The following is a 17270-nucleotide window of genomic DNA, read 5'->3' on the forward strand; positions in this document are numbered from 1 at the left end:
GAAAGTATTTGGTGCAGTAGTAATTAGTTTGTAGAGTACAAGACTTTTCAGTCAGGCATCAAAGGAGCGGAATGATGTAGGAACCTGGACAAAGAATTGGGGGCTTTGTTTACTTTTTCAGTCAAAATATGCTTGCTATATGCAGGCAGACTGTGGATCTCTGGCCTAAAGAAGTTTTTCGGGTTAAAACCTATGTACAACAATAAACAGGACATGCTGGAGGGATAGATTCCTGTCCCAGCGACTCCCCTCACTCTGGAATAGAATCCCAATCCATATTCGACAGAGCTTCTCTGACCCTCTTCAACAGAAATCTTGAGTGGATGGGTAATCGTAAGTTCTACCCTGGGATCACTTCAGGAGCCCTGTTGACAGAGGCCCAGGTTACTAATCTAATGGGGAGGCGAAAGCCATCACTCTGTGGCTGGGCTTATAAATGCCCATGGGCAGATAGCCTAGTACTTAACTATGAACCTAAAAGGATATGTTCACGTAGAGGAGTGCGCAAAAGACACTATAGAAAACCTTTTGTGGCTGTTAGTATGAAAGTAATGAGAGATCTTAAATTGTAACAGTACTATGAGTAGGGTAGGACAGGGCATAACAGTGAGAGGATGTTCATCGTGTTACCCTGCTGCAGTCATCACACTTGGGTTATCCTGCCGTCAGGCGGTCCCGCAGTTGGCCCGAATTCCAATGTCTTGGTCCGGTGTCGGTTGCTGTCGCTTCTTCCCTGACGTCGGTGCACCAGGGGTATACAAGAGGCATCCGACGCCATTTTCTTCAGTCTTTCTTGCCGTGCGGTGCCTGAAGCAGAAGCAGTTCGCAAGTGCCGGTCGTCCGACACCTGAGATTTTCGAATTGAATTTCATTCCGAAGTCTTCAAAGCTAAGTACCCCGTTGGGGGAACCTTTTCTTGCCTCAGTCCGATGTCAGAAAAAGTTAACAATTGTATTTCTTGTGGGAAGCAAATTCCTCATAAGGACTTTCATTCTTAATGTATACCTTGTCTAGGCCCAGACCACGACGTCACTGGTTGTCAATTTTGTGCTAGGTTCAATAAGCGAACTATAAAGCGACTCTCTGATTACGCACGACACTACTTCGGTAGAAAATTTAATTACAATATGCCGTCGGAGCAACCGACTACCAGCGTGCATAAAAAATGCAAAGATAAAGACAGGCGGCCTAGATTTAAGCCAGACTCCGAGGCCTCGGCTGGGCTGGTCGCCGGTTCTCCGGTTTTCAGCGAGGCACCTACGCAGCCCCTGGCAACAGCAGAATTGGAACCCCAGACCGCTTCGGATTCTCAAGCAGAGAGAGTTCTAGGCCGACGCAGCCATTTTCTTTAGGCCCTACCGACCGCATTGCAGAAGGAGAAGCCGGTGCTGTGGAAACACCTTCGGTTTCAGAAGGTGTCTTCAGACCGACTACTCTCACCATAAAATCTTATGCCAAGCTTAAGACTCCTCTCAAACCAAAAGACTGCACTTCAGTCTCCAGTTCAAGGCCCCATGCCTAAGAAACAGATGCTTTAAATGGCTGAAGATTTGATTTCTTTAATCAGGGGATGTTATGTGATCCTATCTTGCCTACATTCTGACTGATGGGTTCGGAGCCGATCCTCGGCTCCGACTCGGCACGCTTATGCCAAAGAGCGAAGTCTCTTATTGGCTGAGCTTACTATATCCCAGGATGCACCACTACCAGTCCCCCAGATCTCGTTTGCCGCTAACTAGCAAAGACGTGGTCTCGAGCTGGCTGAGCTAAGTAGTGTTTTTCACTAACTTTTTCTGTCAGGAATTTCCTAATTCTTCAACAAAAGCTGTTTTAACAGCTATATTGTACTTTTGTGTACGAGTGGTTATTTTTTTGTGGAAAAATTGTGTGGTGGTTGCGTGTTTGTTCTGACTAGAGGCCCCTTTTGAATTGAAGGGCCTTTTCCCTGTCAGTCAATTGTCTTTCGAGTCCTTAAGGGTTCTTGGATCCCTTTAGTTGATTTTTCTGTTGTTGTGACAGTCTTTGTTAAAAAAAAAAAAAAAAAAAAAAAAAAAAAAAGGTAAAGTAATTTTTTTTCTGTGTTAGTTACTAAATTGTTGCCATAATGTCTCAGGCTCCTAGGCCTTCAGGGTTTAAAAAGTGCACTAAGTGCAGTTTTAAAATGTCGATCACAGATGATCACTCTCTCTGTGTATACTGTTTGGGCGCCAAACATTTGCAGGAGTCCTGCAGCGTGTGTCACGCGTTTTCCTCGAGGGTCCTCCAAGAGAGGAAAAATAAACTTATATTAAAAGGCCTTATTAAACCCTCTTTTGAAGAGGCATTAGCTTCCTCTCCTTCTCCTGCTAAAAAGAAAAGGGCGTCGGCTCCGACCAGTCCGTCGGATCCGACCGCCAAAAAACATAGGCAGGCTTCTCCTTTGGCTCCACGGACTTCGGAGCCGAGGGCGGAACGGTCTGCCTCGATGCCTCCAGTCTCGACTCCTCTGGGTTCGGAGCCGACGTCTGGGGCATCGAGAGGCGGGTCATCTTCATCGGCTCCACTGATCTCGGAGCCGATGAAGGTTGTCCGCTCAGACACTTCCTCCTCGGCGGAAAGCCTCTTCGCACCGATGGAAATGGGTTTGGACATTCCTTCGGCGCCGATAATTGTAGAGTCGATTTGGAGCCGGTCCCCTAGTCCCTTGGAGCCGTTGGAGAGGCCTACTCGGACCCATTCGGTCTCTTCCAGGTTATCAAGGATGTCAGATTCGGACATAGACAGGATGCTCCAAAGACTTTTCCAGTCCCCAGTCTTTCAGAAATTTGTTTCGGCTCCGACCCAATTGGCTTCGGAGCCGATAGCCCACTCCATGGCCATTCCTCCTCCGACCGCTTCGGCTCCGTTGGAGCAGGTGCTGATGGAGCCAGTGGAGATCCTAGGGTCGGCTCCGACCCTTACTCCAACCCCGGCCTTCAGGTCCGAGTTTAGCACACGGACTTCTTCGGCCGGACCCGGGGGTGACGTTTCGGGACCAATGTTGTCGGTTCCAAGCCTCCCTCTCGGTGCTTCGGCCGCGGGACTTCCGTCTGCTATCATGGCTCCGGAGACTGGACCCTCCCAGGATTCTTGGGGTCCGGCCTTCAGAGCTATGAGGAGTGCATTGGCCAAGTCTTCGGCCATCTCTACGGCTTTACCGGCACCTTCCCTGGGCATGGAGACTGGGTCTTTGGCAGTTCCCCTGTCTCTAGGCAGCGGAGGCCCGGGGCCTGAGGTTACCCCCACTGGGGGTTCCCCTCCTCCTGAGGGTCTTTCGGAGTTGTCTTCGGAGGAGCCCCCAAGGAAGAGATCGTGCAAGAGGAAGCACGTGGACTCCCCCGATGAGTCTCTTACATCGGACACTGATCTTGATGATGCGGAGGGGTCCCCAAAGTCGTCTTCGGATGATGTCTCATTTGCAGACATTCTAGAGATCCTCAAGCAACGAGGCGGCTGGAATTCCAAACCCCCCTCCGCTGACGAGTCGGTGTTCCTCAAGGCCTTCGGGGCTCAGCCCTCCGCCTCCTGGGTGTCTCCGCCCTTCGAGCTCCTGGATTTGGTTTGTCTGAGGGCGTGGGAACATCCAGATACTGTGGAACCAGTGCCTCTCGCCCTAACAAATTTTTGTCTGCCCCACCCGAGAAGGAGTTCTTAACGAAAGGCGTGGCTGTAGATGCCATGGTGGTGGCATCTGCTACCCAGCAGGACGTGGCAGAGGCTTCAACGTCCGTCCATCCTCCTAATGAGTCTAGGAGCATGGACCGGTACGGGAAGCGCACCCTGACTTCAGCGGCCTTTACTCTGAGGTCCCTGAATTATTTGGCACATTTCTCCAGACTACAGAGGGATCTGGTCAAGGAGCTCTCAGACTCCCTCTCAGGTAACCTACCTGAGCAGCTAGCCCAGTCGGTTGGCTCTCAGTTGACTATTCTTAACTCTATTTCTAACTCGTCCATGAGGCTCATTTCATATGCGGCCGAAGGGGCGGGCAGAGCGGCAGGCATAGGCGTGGCTCTACGGAGACAAGCCTGGCTCCGTTTGTGTCATTTCGCAGAGGCCTTCAAGTCTTCCTTTGCCGACGCTCCCTTTGATGGGTCCTCTTTGTTTGGACCCAAGGTAAAAGACACTCTTACCCGCTGTGAGCAAGAGGGAAAGACTTTATCTGCCGTAGGAGCACGTTATTCCACTCCCTTTCGGCCTTATCCCAAGGCTAAAAGAGGAGGGAAGATGTGGTTCCAAATCACAAAATTCTTTCCCCAACAGCAGGAAGATTCCCTTCCAGAGGCAGAGGACGGGAAATTTTTCTGGGAGACGCCGTCCCAGAGGCGGCAGAGGCCCCGCAACACTGGAGACCGCGAGTCCTTTCGTGGCTCTTCAGCCTCCCACACTTCATGAGGGATTGCCCGGCTGTGCTGCTCGAGCCAGTCGGGTGCCGTTGCCAAGCACCTAAAAGCCTGGGAGTCTATTACTCAGGACAGATGGGTGCTTCGGATTATTGCCGGAGGTTACACCATTCCCTTTACACACTCACCCCCACCGTCCAAAAAAATCCCGGACCCACCACCCAGTCAAAGGGAAATTGCAGCCGTAGAAGCTTCAAAGCTGCTAGAAAAAGGAGTCATCCAGCCGGTCCCCTCAGACCAGATCGGATCCGGAAATTACTCAAGGTTCTTTTTAGTGCCAAAAAAGACAGGGGACCTGAGACCCATTTTGGATCTCAGCAAACTAAACCAGTCCGTCATGAAGTCCAAATTCCGAATGGTCACTTTGCAATCGATTCTCCCATTGTTGGAGAAAGATGTTTGGATGTGCTCCATAGATCTCAAGGACGCCTATTATCACATACAGATACATCAGGTGTCCAGGAGGTATCTGTGCTTCAGCCTGGGAAACAGTCATTTCCAATTTTGTGCTCTGCCCTTAGGTCTCACCACAGCCCCCAGGGTGTTCACCAAGTGTTTGGCAGTAGTGACTGCTCACCTGAGGAGTCTCGGATTCCAAGTGTTTCCCTATCTGGACGACTGGCTCCTGACTGCCACCACCAGGCATCTACTACTAGAGAACCTACAAGCCACCATCTCCCTGGGTGCTTCCCTGGGAATTGCATTCAACTGGTCAAAGTCTGTCTTGCTGCCTTCTCAGCGCATAAGATTCATAGGTGCAGAGATAGACTCAAAGTTAATGCGAATCTTCCTTCCTACCGAAAGGATACAAACATTACAAGATCAAGTCCGAGCCCTGCTTCTAAGATCCAAAGTCCCAGCCAGGATGGTCCTGCAACTTTTAGGTTCAATGTCTGCCACGGTTCTCCTAGTTCCTCTGGCAAGATTGCACATGAGGATTCTTCAGTGGCTGTTATCGACACAATGGTCTTTTCAGGATCTCCCCCTCAATCATCACATACTGATTACAGAAACGTGCAAACGGGACCTCCGCTGGTGGCTTCTGCCATCCAATCTGAATCCGGGAAGACCTTTTGTTATACCCCCTCCGGTGGCCACCTTGACGACGGATGCCTCCCAGACGGGGTGGGGGGGGCATTGTCTGGGCAGGTCAGTTCAAGGTTCTTGGCTTCCCAACGAAACATCTCTCCATATCAATGTGTTGGAAATGAGGGCTGTACTTCTGTCCTTACAAGCCCTCCACAAGTTTCTCCCTCAAGGCACTATCGCCATCCATACAGACAACATGTCGGTAGTCTGGTATCTAAACAAACAAGGAGGGACCAGATCTTACCCCCTTTATTCCAGGCAAATCCAATGTATTAGCAGATAGACTGAGCAGGACAATTCTCTCTCCTCACGAGTGGTCTCTGAACGAAACAGTAGCAGCTCAAATTTTCAAAAGATGGGGGATTCCGTGCTGCGACCTGTTTGCAACACCACGAAACACGAAGTGCAAAAGGTTCTTTTCCTTGACCCCGCGTCAAGGGGAGACAGCTACGGATGCTCTAGTCCAACCTTGCCCAATAGGACTGCTTTATGCTTTTCCTCAGATTCCACTCCTCCCCAAAGTCATCCAGAAAGCTTCCCAATTGGGGTCCACAATGATTCTAATTGCTCCGTACTGGCCTCGTCGGGTATGGTTCCCCTACATACAGAAATATACTCTGGACGGTCCTTGGTTCTTGGACCTAATTCCGGACCTTCTGATTCATCAGTCGGGACAACAGCACCAGTCCCGTCACACTTTGAAATTAACAGCCTGGCTCCTCCACTTCCGACTATAGTCAGAAATCACACCTTGGACCCGGAAGTTATTCACATTTTATCTTCAGCCCACAAACCCACCACTAAGAAGTTGTATCACAGTAAGTGGAAGAGGTTTGCTATCTGGGCTCAACTCAGAGGATTAGACCCTATTTCTGCCCCGATACCAGAGGTCTTGAAATTTTTGACCTCCTTGTTTAATCAAGGATCTTCAGTCTCTACTATTAAAGTCCAATTAGCAGCTATCTCCAAATTTCACGATTCCACAGACCCACCGTTGATGAGCAGCAGATTATGTAAAACTTTCATGAAAGGTGCTGTGCTTTTAAGACCCCCAGTTTTTCATCCTGCGCCTCCGTGGGATCTTGATTTGGTACTTCGTGCCTTAACATCTTCCCCTTTTGAACCGGCTGCTACATGTGAGTTGAAATATTTGTCTTGGAAAACTGCCTTCTTGATTGCAATTACCTCTGCAAGAAGAGTTTCAGAACTTCAAGCCTTATCTATCAAACCACCATACTTGATTTTTCACAAGGATAGAGTATCACTTAGACCTAATCCATCTTTTGTCCCCAAAGTTTGCTCTAATCTCTGTCTCCAACAATCTTTAGAGCTACCAGTTTTCTTTCCAAAATTTTCAAACAAAGCGGAATACACCTTCCATACATTGGATGTTCACAGGCAATTGCGCTTCTATCTAGATAGGACTCAGCAAATTCGGAAAACAGATCAATTGTTTGTGTCCTTTTCAGATAATAAATTGGGTAAATCCATCACTAAAGCTACTATTGCCAAATGGATCAGAGATTGCATAACTCAAGCTTATTCCTCTTCAAATAAGCAACTTACAACATCTGTCAAAGCTCACTCTACCAGAGCTATGGTTACCTCTATTGCATTCCATTCCAAGCTCGCTATTTCTGAAATTTGTGCTGCGGCTACTTGGTCCAACCCGCACACTTTCATTTCCCACTATAGGATGTGGCATCTAAAGGACGGGCATCATTTGGTTCCACGGTACTCAGGAGTGTTTTCCAGTGAGCCACCCAGGATTTAGGTGCTAGGGACGCTGTCCCATCAGTCAGAATGTAGGCGAGATAGGATCACATAACATCTTTTAGTTATGTACTCACCATAACTTCAGATGTTTGGGATCCATCTCGCCTACATTCCTAATACCCACCCTCCTTCCCCCTGCCTTGGAGATCAGAAGAGATTGAACGGTTTGGGTTCTACTGTTTTTATCTTGTATCATCTGTCAATGTTATATAAGCAGTGCATGCGTGTGTGCATGTATGCGGACAAACTAGATCTGGGGGACTGGTAGTGGTGCATCCTGGGATATAGTAAGCTCAGCCAATAAGAGACTTCGCTCTTTGGCATAAGCGTGCCGAGTCGGAGCCGAGGATCGGCTCCGAACCCATCAGTCAGAATGTAGGCGAGATGGATCCCAAACATCTGAAGTTATGGTGAGTACATAACTAAAAGTTTCCAACCCCCAGACAAAAGGCCTAGACAGGAGGAGGATTATGCCTCCTCTGATCAAGTGTCTATTTCCTCAGGCTCCTCTGAGGAACAGGATTACTCCCCCCCCCCCCCCCCCATGAAGATTCTGATGCTGAAGATTCCATTCCATCAGCTTCTCCCCCTGAAGACTGTTCCTTTGGGGAAACCTTGCATACCATGAGGGAACATTTCCACTGGGAAGGTCAGGATTAGTCCGACTCAAAGAAAAGGCTCAGAGAGTTTCTTTTACTCCCCCAGCACAGACCACTTGCTATCCCTCCAGTTTTAGACATTGTGGATGATGTTTACTTAGAATCTAGTCTAAATCCAGATTCTCTTCCTCCTGCTCCAGCCAAACCAGATATAGAGTGCCTGACTCACACAAATTCCTTTACAAAAGCCCTGTTGCTGACCCAGAGACAATCTCCCAGAGTCCCAAAGGGGCTAAGGCTTCTATGGCTAAAAATCCTGTACCCTCTGAAAGGGACTCCAGGGTTCTAGATAGGTGGGGGAAGAAGGTTTACACCTCAGCTACTCTAGTTATGAGAGCACTAAATTGTCAGTTTCACATGCTGAAATATCAGCAATTCCTAATGTCTCAAATAAAACAAAAGATGAGCACGCATCCTCAGCAGTCTGAATTCAAGGAAATGCAGGATCTGTTGCATGCAGCTAAACAGGTGGGCAAACATACTTTACAATGTGGTTTTGATTCTTTGGAAGCTGCTTGTAGAGCAGCTGTTACTGGGTCTGTTATACGTAGGCATGCTTGGTTAAAGGAACAAACTCTGCCTGATCATGTCAAAACAAAGTTACTAGATGCACCCTTACAGCAGGATGTCTTATTTGGGGTTAAAGCAGAAGAGGTTTTAAAGAAAATGGAGGATAAGGCAAAATCTGTGCAGCCGGTCAAAGATTTCTTACAGGTACAACCCCCACGCTTCAGCAGAAATTGGCCAACAAAAAATTGGTCCTTTCCAGCTTCTGACAGACCACAGAGGGGTAAATACAGACGCCCAAGGGGCAGAGGACAAGCACAAATCCCTTACAAACCTCACCAATGGGGCACTGCAATACAAAAGGGAGGAGAAGACCGGTCCCAAACTACTAGAAGACCAGCACAATGAGTTACACCTCAAACTGCCAAACAAAACTCTCTTGGCAGCTCCCTTGGGAGGAAAATTAGCACTTTTTTCAGACAACTGGCGCATTGTCACAAAGGACAAATGGGTCCTAGACATTATCTCACAAGGATACAGATTCCATTTCCTCACCTTGCCAAGGATAACAGGAATGCTAAACCTGCCACAAAATCAATGGGCAGAGGCTCAAAAACAAATGACAGCTCTCATGGACATGAGCCATTCAACTGGTACCTACACAGGAGCAAGACCAAGGATTTTACTCAAGGCTCTTTCTAGTCCCCAGCAAGGACAATGCATGGAGGCCCATTCTGGACCTTTCAATCCTAAACACCTTCTTGCAAGTACCCAAATTCAAGATGCTAACACTACAGCAGCTTCTTCCCATGCTGGGCAAGAAAGCTTGGCTAGTAACGTTGGACCTCAAGGAGGCATACCTGCATGTCCCTATCAGACAATTGCAGAAGATACCTCCGTTTCATTGCAGGTTCAACCCATTACCAATTCTCTGCATTGCCCTTTGTCTTATCTACTGCACCCAGGGTCTTCACAAAATGCCTGGCACCAGTAATTGCGTACTGCAGACAGAGGAATTCAGATATACCCATACCTGGATGACTGCCTCATCCAAGCAGAAAGCAAGGACATTCTCTTACAACATCTGACCTTTGTAAACCACCTAAGTTGCCTAGGGTACACAGTAAACGAAAAGAAATCAAAACTAGTGCCCTCACAAAATGACATTCCTGGGTGCCAGCTTGAATACAACTGCCCAGATGGCTTATCTGATGCCAAACTACAACTAACTCGATACTTCAAAATAATGGGAACAAAGACCCAACTCCTTGCAAGAAAAATTCTGCAGGCCTTGGGCTTCATGGCATCTTGCATACTACTACCACCATTTGCAAAACTGCATATGAGGAAATTGCAATGGTATCTGAAAAGCTTATAGACTGAACACAGCCACAGCTTGGAAACAATGATACCTCTCATTCCCTGCCTTCAACAGGAGTTTCTCTGGTGGTCACAGGCATGTCACCTCAACAAGGGTCAGCCTTTCACCTTATCCACAGCCAGGCAAACTGACAACAGATGCATCGGACTATGCCTGGGGGGGGCACACATGGCAGGACGGTGCATTCAAGGCATATGGACTGCAGATAAAAGGAATCTGCACATCAATCAAAAAGAAATGCAGCTGTACAGAATGCTCTGCCAGCCTTCAAGGACCTCTTACATCCAGGACAGCTTATAATAAGGACAGACAACACCACAGTAATGTGGTACATAAACAAGGGGGTACACACTCCTACCCTCTATGCAGGCAAGCAATGACCTTGTGGAACACAGCACTGACCTACCAAGTTCAATTACAAGCTCAATTCCTGCCAGGAAAAAAGAACACATTGGCAGACGACCTAAGCAGAAACGTCATGGATCCCCACGAGTGGAAACTGGATCCACAAGTATTTGCAATAATAACTCAAAAATGGGGCCGCCCAGACATAGACCTGTTTGCCACCCCCCAAAACTATCAGCTATCAAAATTTTGCACAAGGACATTTCACCATCAAGCTTGGAAAGTGGATGCACTCTCATTCAGTTGGAAAAGGCTGACAGTATATGCCTTTCCTCCATTGCCCCTTCTCACAAAGGTACTGCTGAAAGTCAGGATGGAGAGACCCCAAATGGTACTCATTGCCCCAGACTGGCCACGCCAGCACTGGTACCCACTACTAAGGAACATGGCCCAGGGCCCACCATGGATTTTACCACAAATTCCTCATCTGCTCACACAGCAAGGCAGTCAGTCTACACAGCCAGCTCAAAACCTTAAATTTGGCTGCATGGCAAATCACCTAAGCAACCAGCCAGTTCCTCTTTCACAAGCTGTTATGGATGTCATTCTGGAGGCCAGGAGGCCCAGCACCAGGAAAGCCTATTCAGACAAATAGAAAAGATTTTGCGCCTGGAACCAAGCTAAAGGCCAAAATACCCTTCAGCCAGACATACCTCAGATTCTGCAATATTTAACTGAGATGTTACACAAAGGGCTTTCTTTTTCATCTATTAAAATCCACGCCTCAGCTATTTCAGCTCACTACAACACGGATCCTCCCTTATTTTCACATCCACTTCTAAGGCAATATCTTAGAGGGGCCAAAAACATTAGGCTTCCCAGGAGTGCACCAACACCAACTTGTGATCTCAACTTTGTTCTGGAAAAACTTACGCTGCCACCTTTTGAGCCAGCTTTCTCAGCTGACTTAAAGTTTATATCATGGAAGACTGCCCTGCTGCTAGCAATTACTTCAGCCAGAAGAGTCTCAGAGCTACAGGCACTAATGGCAGTAGAGCCTTTCCTCATTTTTCATCAAGACAGAGTTTCTCTACGAACTAACCCCTCCTTTATGCCAAAGGTGGTATCCAGTGTGGCTCTAAATCAAACAATCCATTTACCCACCTTTCCAAATCCACAGAAAGGAGAAAGACTTCTGCATTCCTTGGACATTCACAGGCACCTACATTACTACTTGGATAAAACTAAGGTTTTCAGAAAATCTGACCAACTTTTTGTATCCTATGCTACAGCATCACAAGGAAAGCCTATCTCAAAACAGACCATTTCAAAATGGATAGGACATTGCATACGTTTTTGCTACACCCATCTTGGAAAACCAGTTCCTGCTAGCATAAGGCCCCATTCCACCAGGGCAGCAGCTACATCTACAGCCTTCCTCCGGGGGGTGCCAACCAAGGATATTCTGGAAGCTGCAACTTGTAGTTCAGTAGACACCTTCACCAAGCACTATCACTTACCACTTTACTCTAAGACTAGAGCTGGCTTCGCCACTGCAGTTTTGCAGGGCCTTCTAGCCTCCTCTAACCCTGTTTGACTCCACCTCCCATCCTTAGCTTTGGTATTCTACCCAAGTGTGATGACTGCAGCAGGGTAACACGATGAACATAGTACAGTTTTGTACCTACCATAAATGTAGATGTTCGAGTGTATACCCTGCTGCAGTCCAGGTTACTCTCCCTCCACCCCCTCTGAACTAGCTGAACTTAACTCTACCACTTTATCCTATACTACCTCTGTGGTGTATTTGCTTGTACCCAAGGGTTTTGTTTTATTTTTTTATAGCCATATGTGTGTATGTGTGTGTGTGTATCTCTTGTATACCCCTGGCTCACTGACTGGGAAGAAGCGACAGCAACCAACGCCGGACCAAGACTTTGGAATTTGGGCCGACTTCGGGACCGCCTGACGGCAGGATAACCCAAGTGCGATGACTGCAGCAGGGTATACACTCTAACATCTACATTTATGATGGGTACAAAACTGTACTTTATGGGAAAACTGATTTTCAAATAGGTGCATTTTTAATGTCAAATTGAGAAGTGGTGGATAGAAATCATAGCCAGTTTCTCAGATCACATGGTCATTTAGACGGAAGTTGGTGGAAATTAAGTGTACTAAAGGAAGAAATTAGAAATTAGCAGCAAAAGATATGGCAGTGAATGTGTCTGTTTTGGCGATACAATATTATTGTGGTAACTTAAGATGCAGAAGAATTGTGGGTAGTTTATAAAGCTGTAGAATGAGAACAAAAGTACTGTAGGAACAAAATGTGTAATTTTAGAAATAGAATTCATTAAAATGAATGCAAAATTAAACACATTTTGAAGAAAACATTGCCCCTGTTCACAAGCTTTGCGAAACTTAATCTTAATGAAAGATGAATAACTTAGGAAATGTGAAATATAAGCAAGAGAAGATTGAGGAATAGATTATGTGGCTGAAACGTGTAGAAAAGGAAAGGTGAAAATGTGGAATGGAATGTTTGCTGGAGGCAGTAGAAAAAAAAAATCGGAGAAGTAACTTTAGAGGAGCTAAATAGTCCTGTTTAAAAAGGTTAAGGAAGACTCTAAAGATATACACTCACACAAACACCAAAAATGTTAAGGGAGGGTATCTCTAAGAAATGTGAAGGAATTAAACTTGTATGGAAAAAAAGGGAAGCTTGACCGATTATGCTAAATGTTTGACTGTAAGATCTTTATAGTAATAAGGTTTGAAAAAAAATGTTTGACAAATATACTACATTAAGGGTAAGAAAAGTCCTGAATTATGGCTCTGGGTGAGAAATGGTGAATGATGCTATACAGGGACAAAAATGAGTGGAGATGTAAGCAAAGCGTTTGTGCATCAGGCGAGTTTGTATGGTGATTTGGAAAATGGTTAAGGAAAAGATTTTGCTGAAATCAGTTTATGAAAATGCAGCAGTAAATGGTTTAGTTGTGTACTATTGAGTGCTGAGGGGTGTGAGACAGGATGCCCCATGAGCAGTGTGGTGCTCCCATTGATGAGTGCAGTGACATGCAAGATGCAAACATTTGGGTACAAGGTGTTTTACAAACTTGATTTCTTATGCAGATGACAGGTATAGCACAAAAAAAATAATTATTGTGGACAAGTTTATATTACAGAAGGTAGGCATGCATATAAAGGCAAGAGGAAAGAATATAGGATGTGGAGTAAAATGTTTTTCAGGAGTGTCTTAGGTGTACGGTTTAGTAAACAGATGTGGCAAAACAATGGGTATTACATATTTTTGAAAAATTACAAATAGGTTATGGAAAATGTTTAGATTGCCATTTAAAGCGAGTCTGCTTAAATTCAGTAGTTATGGGGGAAAATAGCGTTTGACAAATGATCACAAGTGAAATTATATAGCAGATCACTGGATGATTCCAGATTAAACCCAGGTAAGAGTATTTTTCCTAGTAGGTAAGGAAAGGCAATTTGGGTTTGTTTCATCTGATAGTGTGAAACATCTTTACTAGAGTCTGACCTGATGAAAAGAATGTGATTGTAAATATTTGATTTAAAATGCTAAGATTGTGGAAGAAACGGACAAAAGGAAAAGGAATATTGTAAACTGAGAAAGGGAATATAAAGTGTTTTTATGAAAATTAAGCAAACCATGCAGGGAGGAAAGTTTAAAGTTGTACTGTGTGCAGTATAGGACGCTTTGAGTGGAAATCTTGATATGTGGAGAGCTTTTTTACACGAGAAAGTGTGTGAAATAGTATGCAAGGAAAAAAATTAGAATGCAGGATAGACACTGTAAATGTAATCTTGGAACAGATGTGCATAGTCATTCAGTACTAAAAATGTTTTGGATCATTTGGAAATTTGAAATGCAACATCAAATGAAATTTTAAGATTTTATCCGGCATCTTAAAAGAAAAGGTTTTTGTTATGACAGCAAGAGCAAGGGATAAATTGAGTCACCTCACATGAAAACAATAACTCATCTCTATCTTCCTTTTTTGTGTTTATGATGTAAAAAGTATGATGGTGTGAAGTTAAAAGCATAACGTTTGTAGATGTGCAAAATATAAAAATATATGTAAAAGGCCTTCTCTTTCAACAAGTGCCATGTGATTACCTCCATCTAAGCTACTGCTATCTCTTGCAGATGGAATATCAATGTCTAATATGAAGGTCTGTGTATTATATTCACTAAAATACAATTTACCCAAAGTACAGGTTAGCTTCTCTTTGCAGAAAGGTAATGGCTAAAGAAACACCCAATAGCTGTTTAGTGGTAAGTGAGCATGTAAGTGCACTTGAAGCTGCTAAGGAAAAATGGTGCAGAATCTTTGGTAGATAAATTGCTGTCCTGCATATAAAGTCCCTGCTGAAACTTGATCACTGGCAAACAATTCCTTTTCATCTCACAGGCGGACAGCAGTCAGATGAAACCTGCTAGAAATGTTCACAGCACAATATTGCATGTCTTTGTGATCTGGCAGAAGGTTCTATGCAGTTTAATGGAGTTCTGGTTGGGAGGTCCTGAGGTTCCAAACCTATATCTTGGCCATTCAGTGTTATTACAGCCAATACTTGTTTAATGGTTGCTTTGCTGTCTAGAAACCTAGCTTTAGTGATACAGTAGCTATTTATATTGCCAGAGTATGGAAATAAAGTAATTTAAAGAAGTCATGACTTTAAGGCATACATTTTTCATTTTCTGTCCGATTTGATATCTGGTTTGACTGTTAATTCTTCAGTCAGTTTGCATTATAATTAGATGTTTGCACGATTTCCTAGTCTGTCATTTAGACTAATTGAGCATGTGTTCCGTGTTTCTAATTTAGTGCTGCTTATTTAATCTACATACTACTTGGATTCAGTATAATTTGAGCTGGATGTTGAAATTTACCGTCCCCCGTCCCCTCCAGCCTTTTTAAAGCTTTAAATTGAGGTTGGCTACGTCATACTTTTTGAGAGTTGTAGAAAAGATGCTGTGGTTCCAAATATTGATTTCAAAGGTCACAGAGTCTAATCTAATGCTCATTTTACTTGTTTTCAAGTTGCCCATATTTAGGGAGCTCAGCAGTGTCTTGATTTTTGGTAAGGAGTTAGGACCATAGATGTGGGGAATGGTCCTGCCTTTTACTTCAGGCACTTGGGATGCCCCTATGGTGGTTGATGACTGGTGTGTACTACAAACGTATAGTATTCCTTTTACTTGGATTCACTTTGGAAGCCTGTAGATACAGGAGTATAGGGAGAGGATTCTTGAATTACTTATCAGTAATGCCTTTTTTGGTACAGACAGCGCCTGTTTGAGAACTTGCGAATGCTTCCTCATGCTCCTGGTGTCCAGATGCAGGCAGTTCAGGATGACACACTTCCAGAAGACAGTGGAGACGAGGATGAGGAAGATCCAGACAAGCGCATTTCAAGTAAGTCTCAAGTTAACTTTACATTTGTGGTTGGTAACTAGTTGCTTTCATTTGGTTGGCATGAGAGATTGACGTTTGCATTTGCTAACGTGTTGATTGTGGTGTAAAAACCAGCATGTGTTGTCCTTGTTTCCTTTTAACTGGGTAAATTAACAGGTCTAAACATTGGGACATTTTCTGTCATGGCTTGGGCCAAATGGTAGCATCAGTTTATACATGTACAAGAACAAATGTGTATACATAAAAACTAGACAAGTTACTTTATCTGCATTTAGTTTGCCATAATATGTAGTCTTGATGTACACTGAGTTGTATAAATCATTTGAGCATGAAGCATCCTTATTTTCCTGTCCAGCCTCTCAAACAATTTTTGGGGCCAGTCAATCACTCCAAAACTGTTCGTACAGTAAGAGCAAATTGGTTTATAGCTTGGACTTTGTTCCTTGATGTCATCGTTGTTTCAGTATTGAGTTTTGCATTTTTTCATGTTTTATTGTTGTTCCTTCAATTCCCAAATATTTATACACTTCTTCGTCTTGCTGAAATTCTTTCATAACACATTCCTGTCACAGGCTGATGTTTTCTTGGTGCTGCAGCTTTCATGCTTTAAAGTTTTTTTTGCACATTTATCAAGACCAAATGACATTCTTATATCTGAAAGTTTTGACCACTCGCACTTGTGCTTTTCAGTTCATTTGATTAATTATTTTGAATGCTTTTTATTGAAGTTGGCTTTGTGGCTGTCTGTCCTTCTGTGGTTCTGTTTCGCAAAGCTGACTACAATAAAAAGCTTTCTAATAACAATGGGAAAATATTTTACTCTAAAATATTGCCCCTCTGTGTCGCTAATACAGACTTGCACGCACACATTCCTGCCTATCCCTACATCATTTCCTCCACACACACCCTCCAATCCATTCAGAATAACAGACGTATACAGACATGCACACACAAGTGAAGCTTAGAGTGGGAAAGACCTGGTTTCATTATCTGACTCGTCGCAGTCTTCCCCAAGAGTAAACCAACTATTGCTTTCTTAAAAAGGGGAAAAGTCCTTTTGAAAGATGTAGATGTTCTTCGTGTTTCACTGTTGCAGTCATCACTTTTGAGTTATCCTTGCTGTGGTAGCCCTCTGCCGGCCCAAATACCAGAATCAATGTTTTTCTGCATTGGCTGCTGTCGTTTGTTGACTGATGTCAGGTAGTCTGTGCTATAAAGTAAGGCAGCTGGCAGCAACCTCCAAGGCTGCAAGATATCCCAACTGAGGACCACCCTTTGGAGACCTCAGACATTCCCATGAGGAGCCTCCTCTGAAAAAAAATGCAAGAGGAAACAACTGGACTACTCTGAATAGTCCATCCCTGAGGACCCCCGATTTCGATGTCTCCTTTGGAGACATGCTGGAGATCCTTAAACAGAGGAGTAACTGGAAGTCAAAAGACCCGAAGTCTGAGGCGTTGGTGTACATGCACGCCTTTGGATCTGATGCTATCAGTGTCATTGATCACAGATGGGTGTAGGATCAGACATTGGATCTGAGCAGTCAACTAGAAAGACTGCTTCTGAGCTCAAGCTCCTCCTCTTCCCAAGATCTCTTGCTACCTGCAATCCTCAGATCTCATTTGCTGCAATT

At 44.8% G+C, this 17270-nt stretch overlaps 1 protein-coding gene across 1 annotated transcript in view; it reads left to right on the forward strand.

Moving 5' to 3' along the window:
- HDAC1 (histone deacetylase 1) overlaps positions 1-17270 on the forward strand; it is a gene marked incomplete in the record, with an annotated part of 2014892 nt that overhangs the window by 1204090 nt on the left and 793532 nt on the right. The window contains 1 exon segment of the mRNA XM_044082464.1: positions 15507-15637. Within this exon segment, the coding sequence (XP_043938399.1) occupies positions 15507-15637 (131 nt within the window).

The sequence above is a fragment of the Protopterus annectens genome, chromosome 1.part1 (genome assembly GCF_019279795.1).
Source record: "Protopterus annectens isolate FY-2018-M chromosome 1.part1, PAN1.0, whole genome shotgun sequence".
In the NCBI taxonomy this organism is placed as follows: Eukaryota; Metazoa; Chordata; order Ceratodontiformes; family Protopteridae; genus Protopterus; species Protopterus annectens.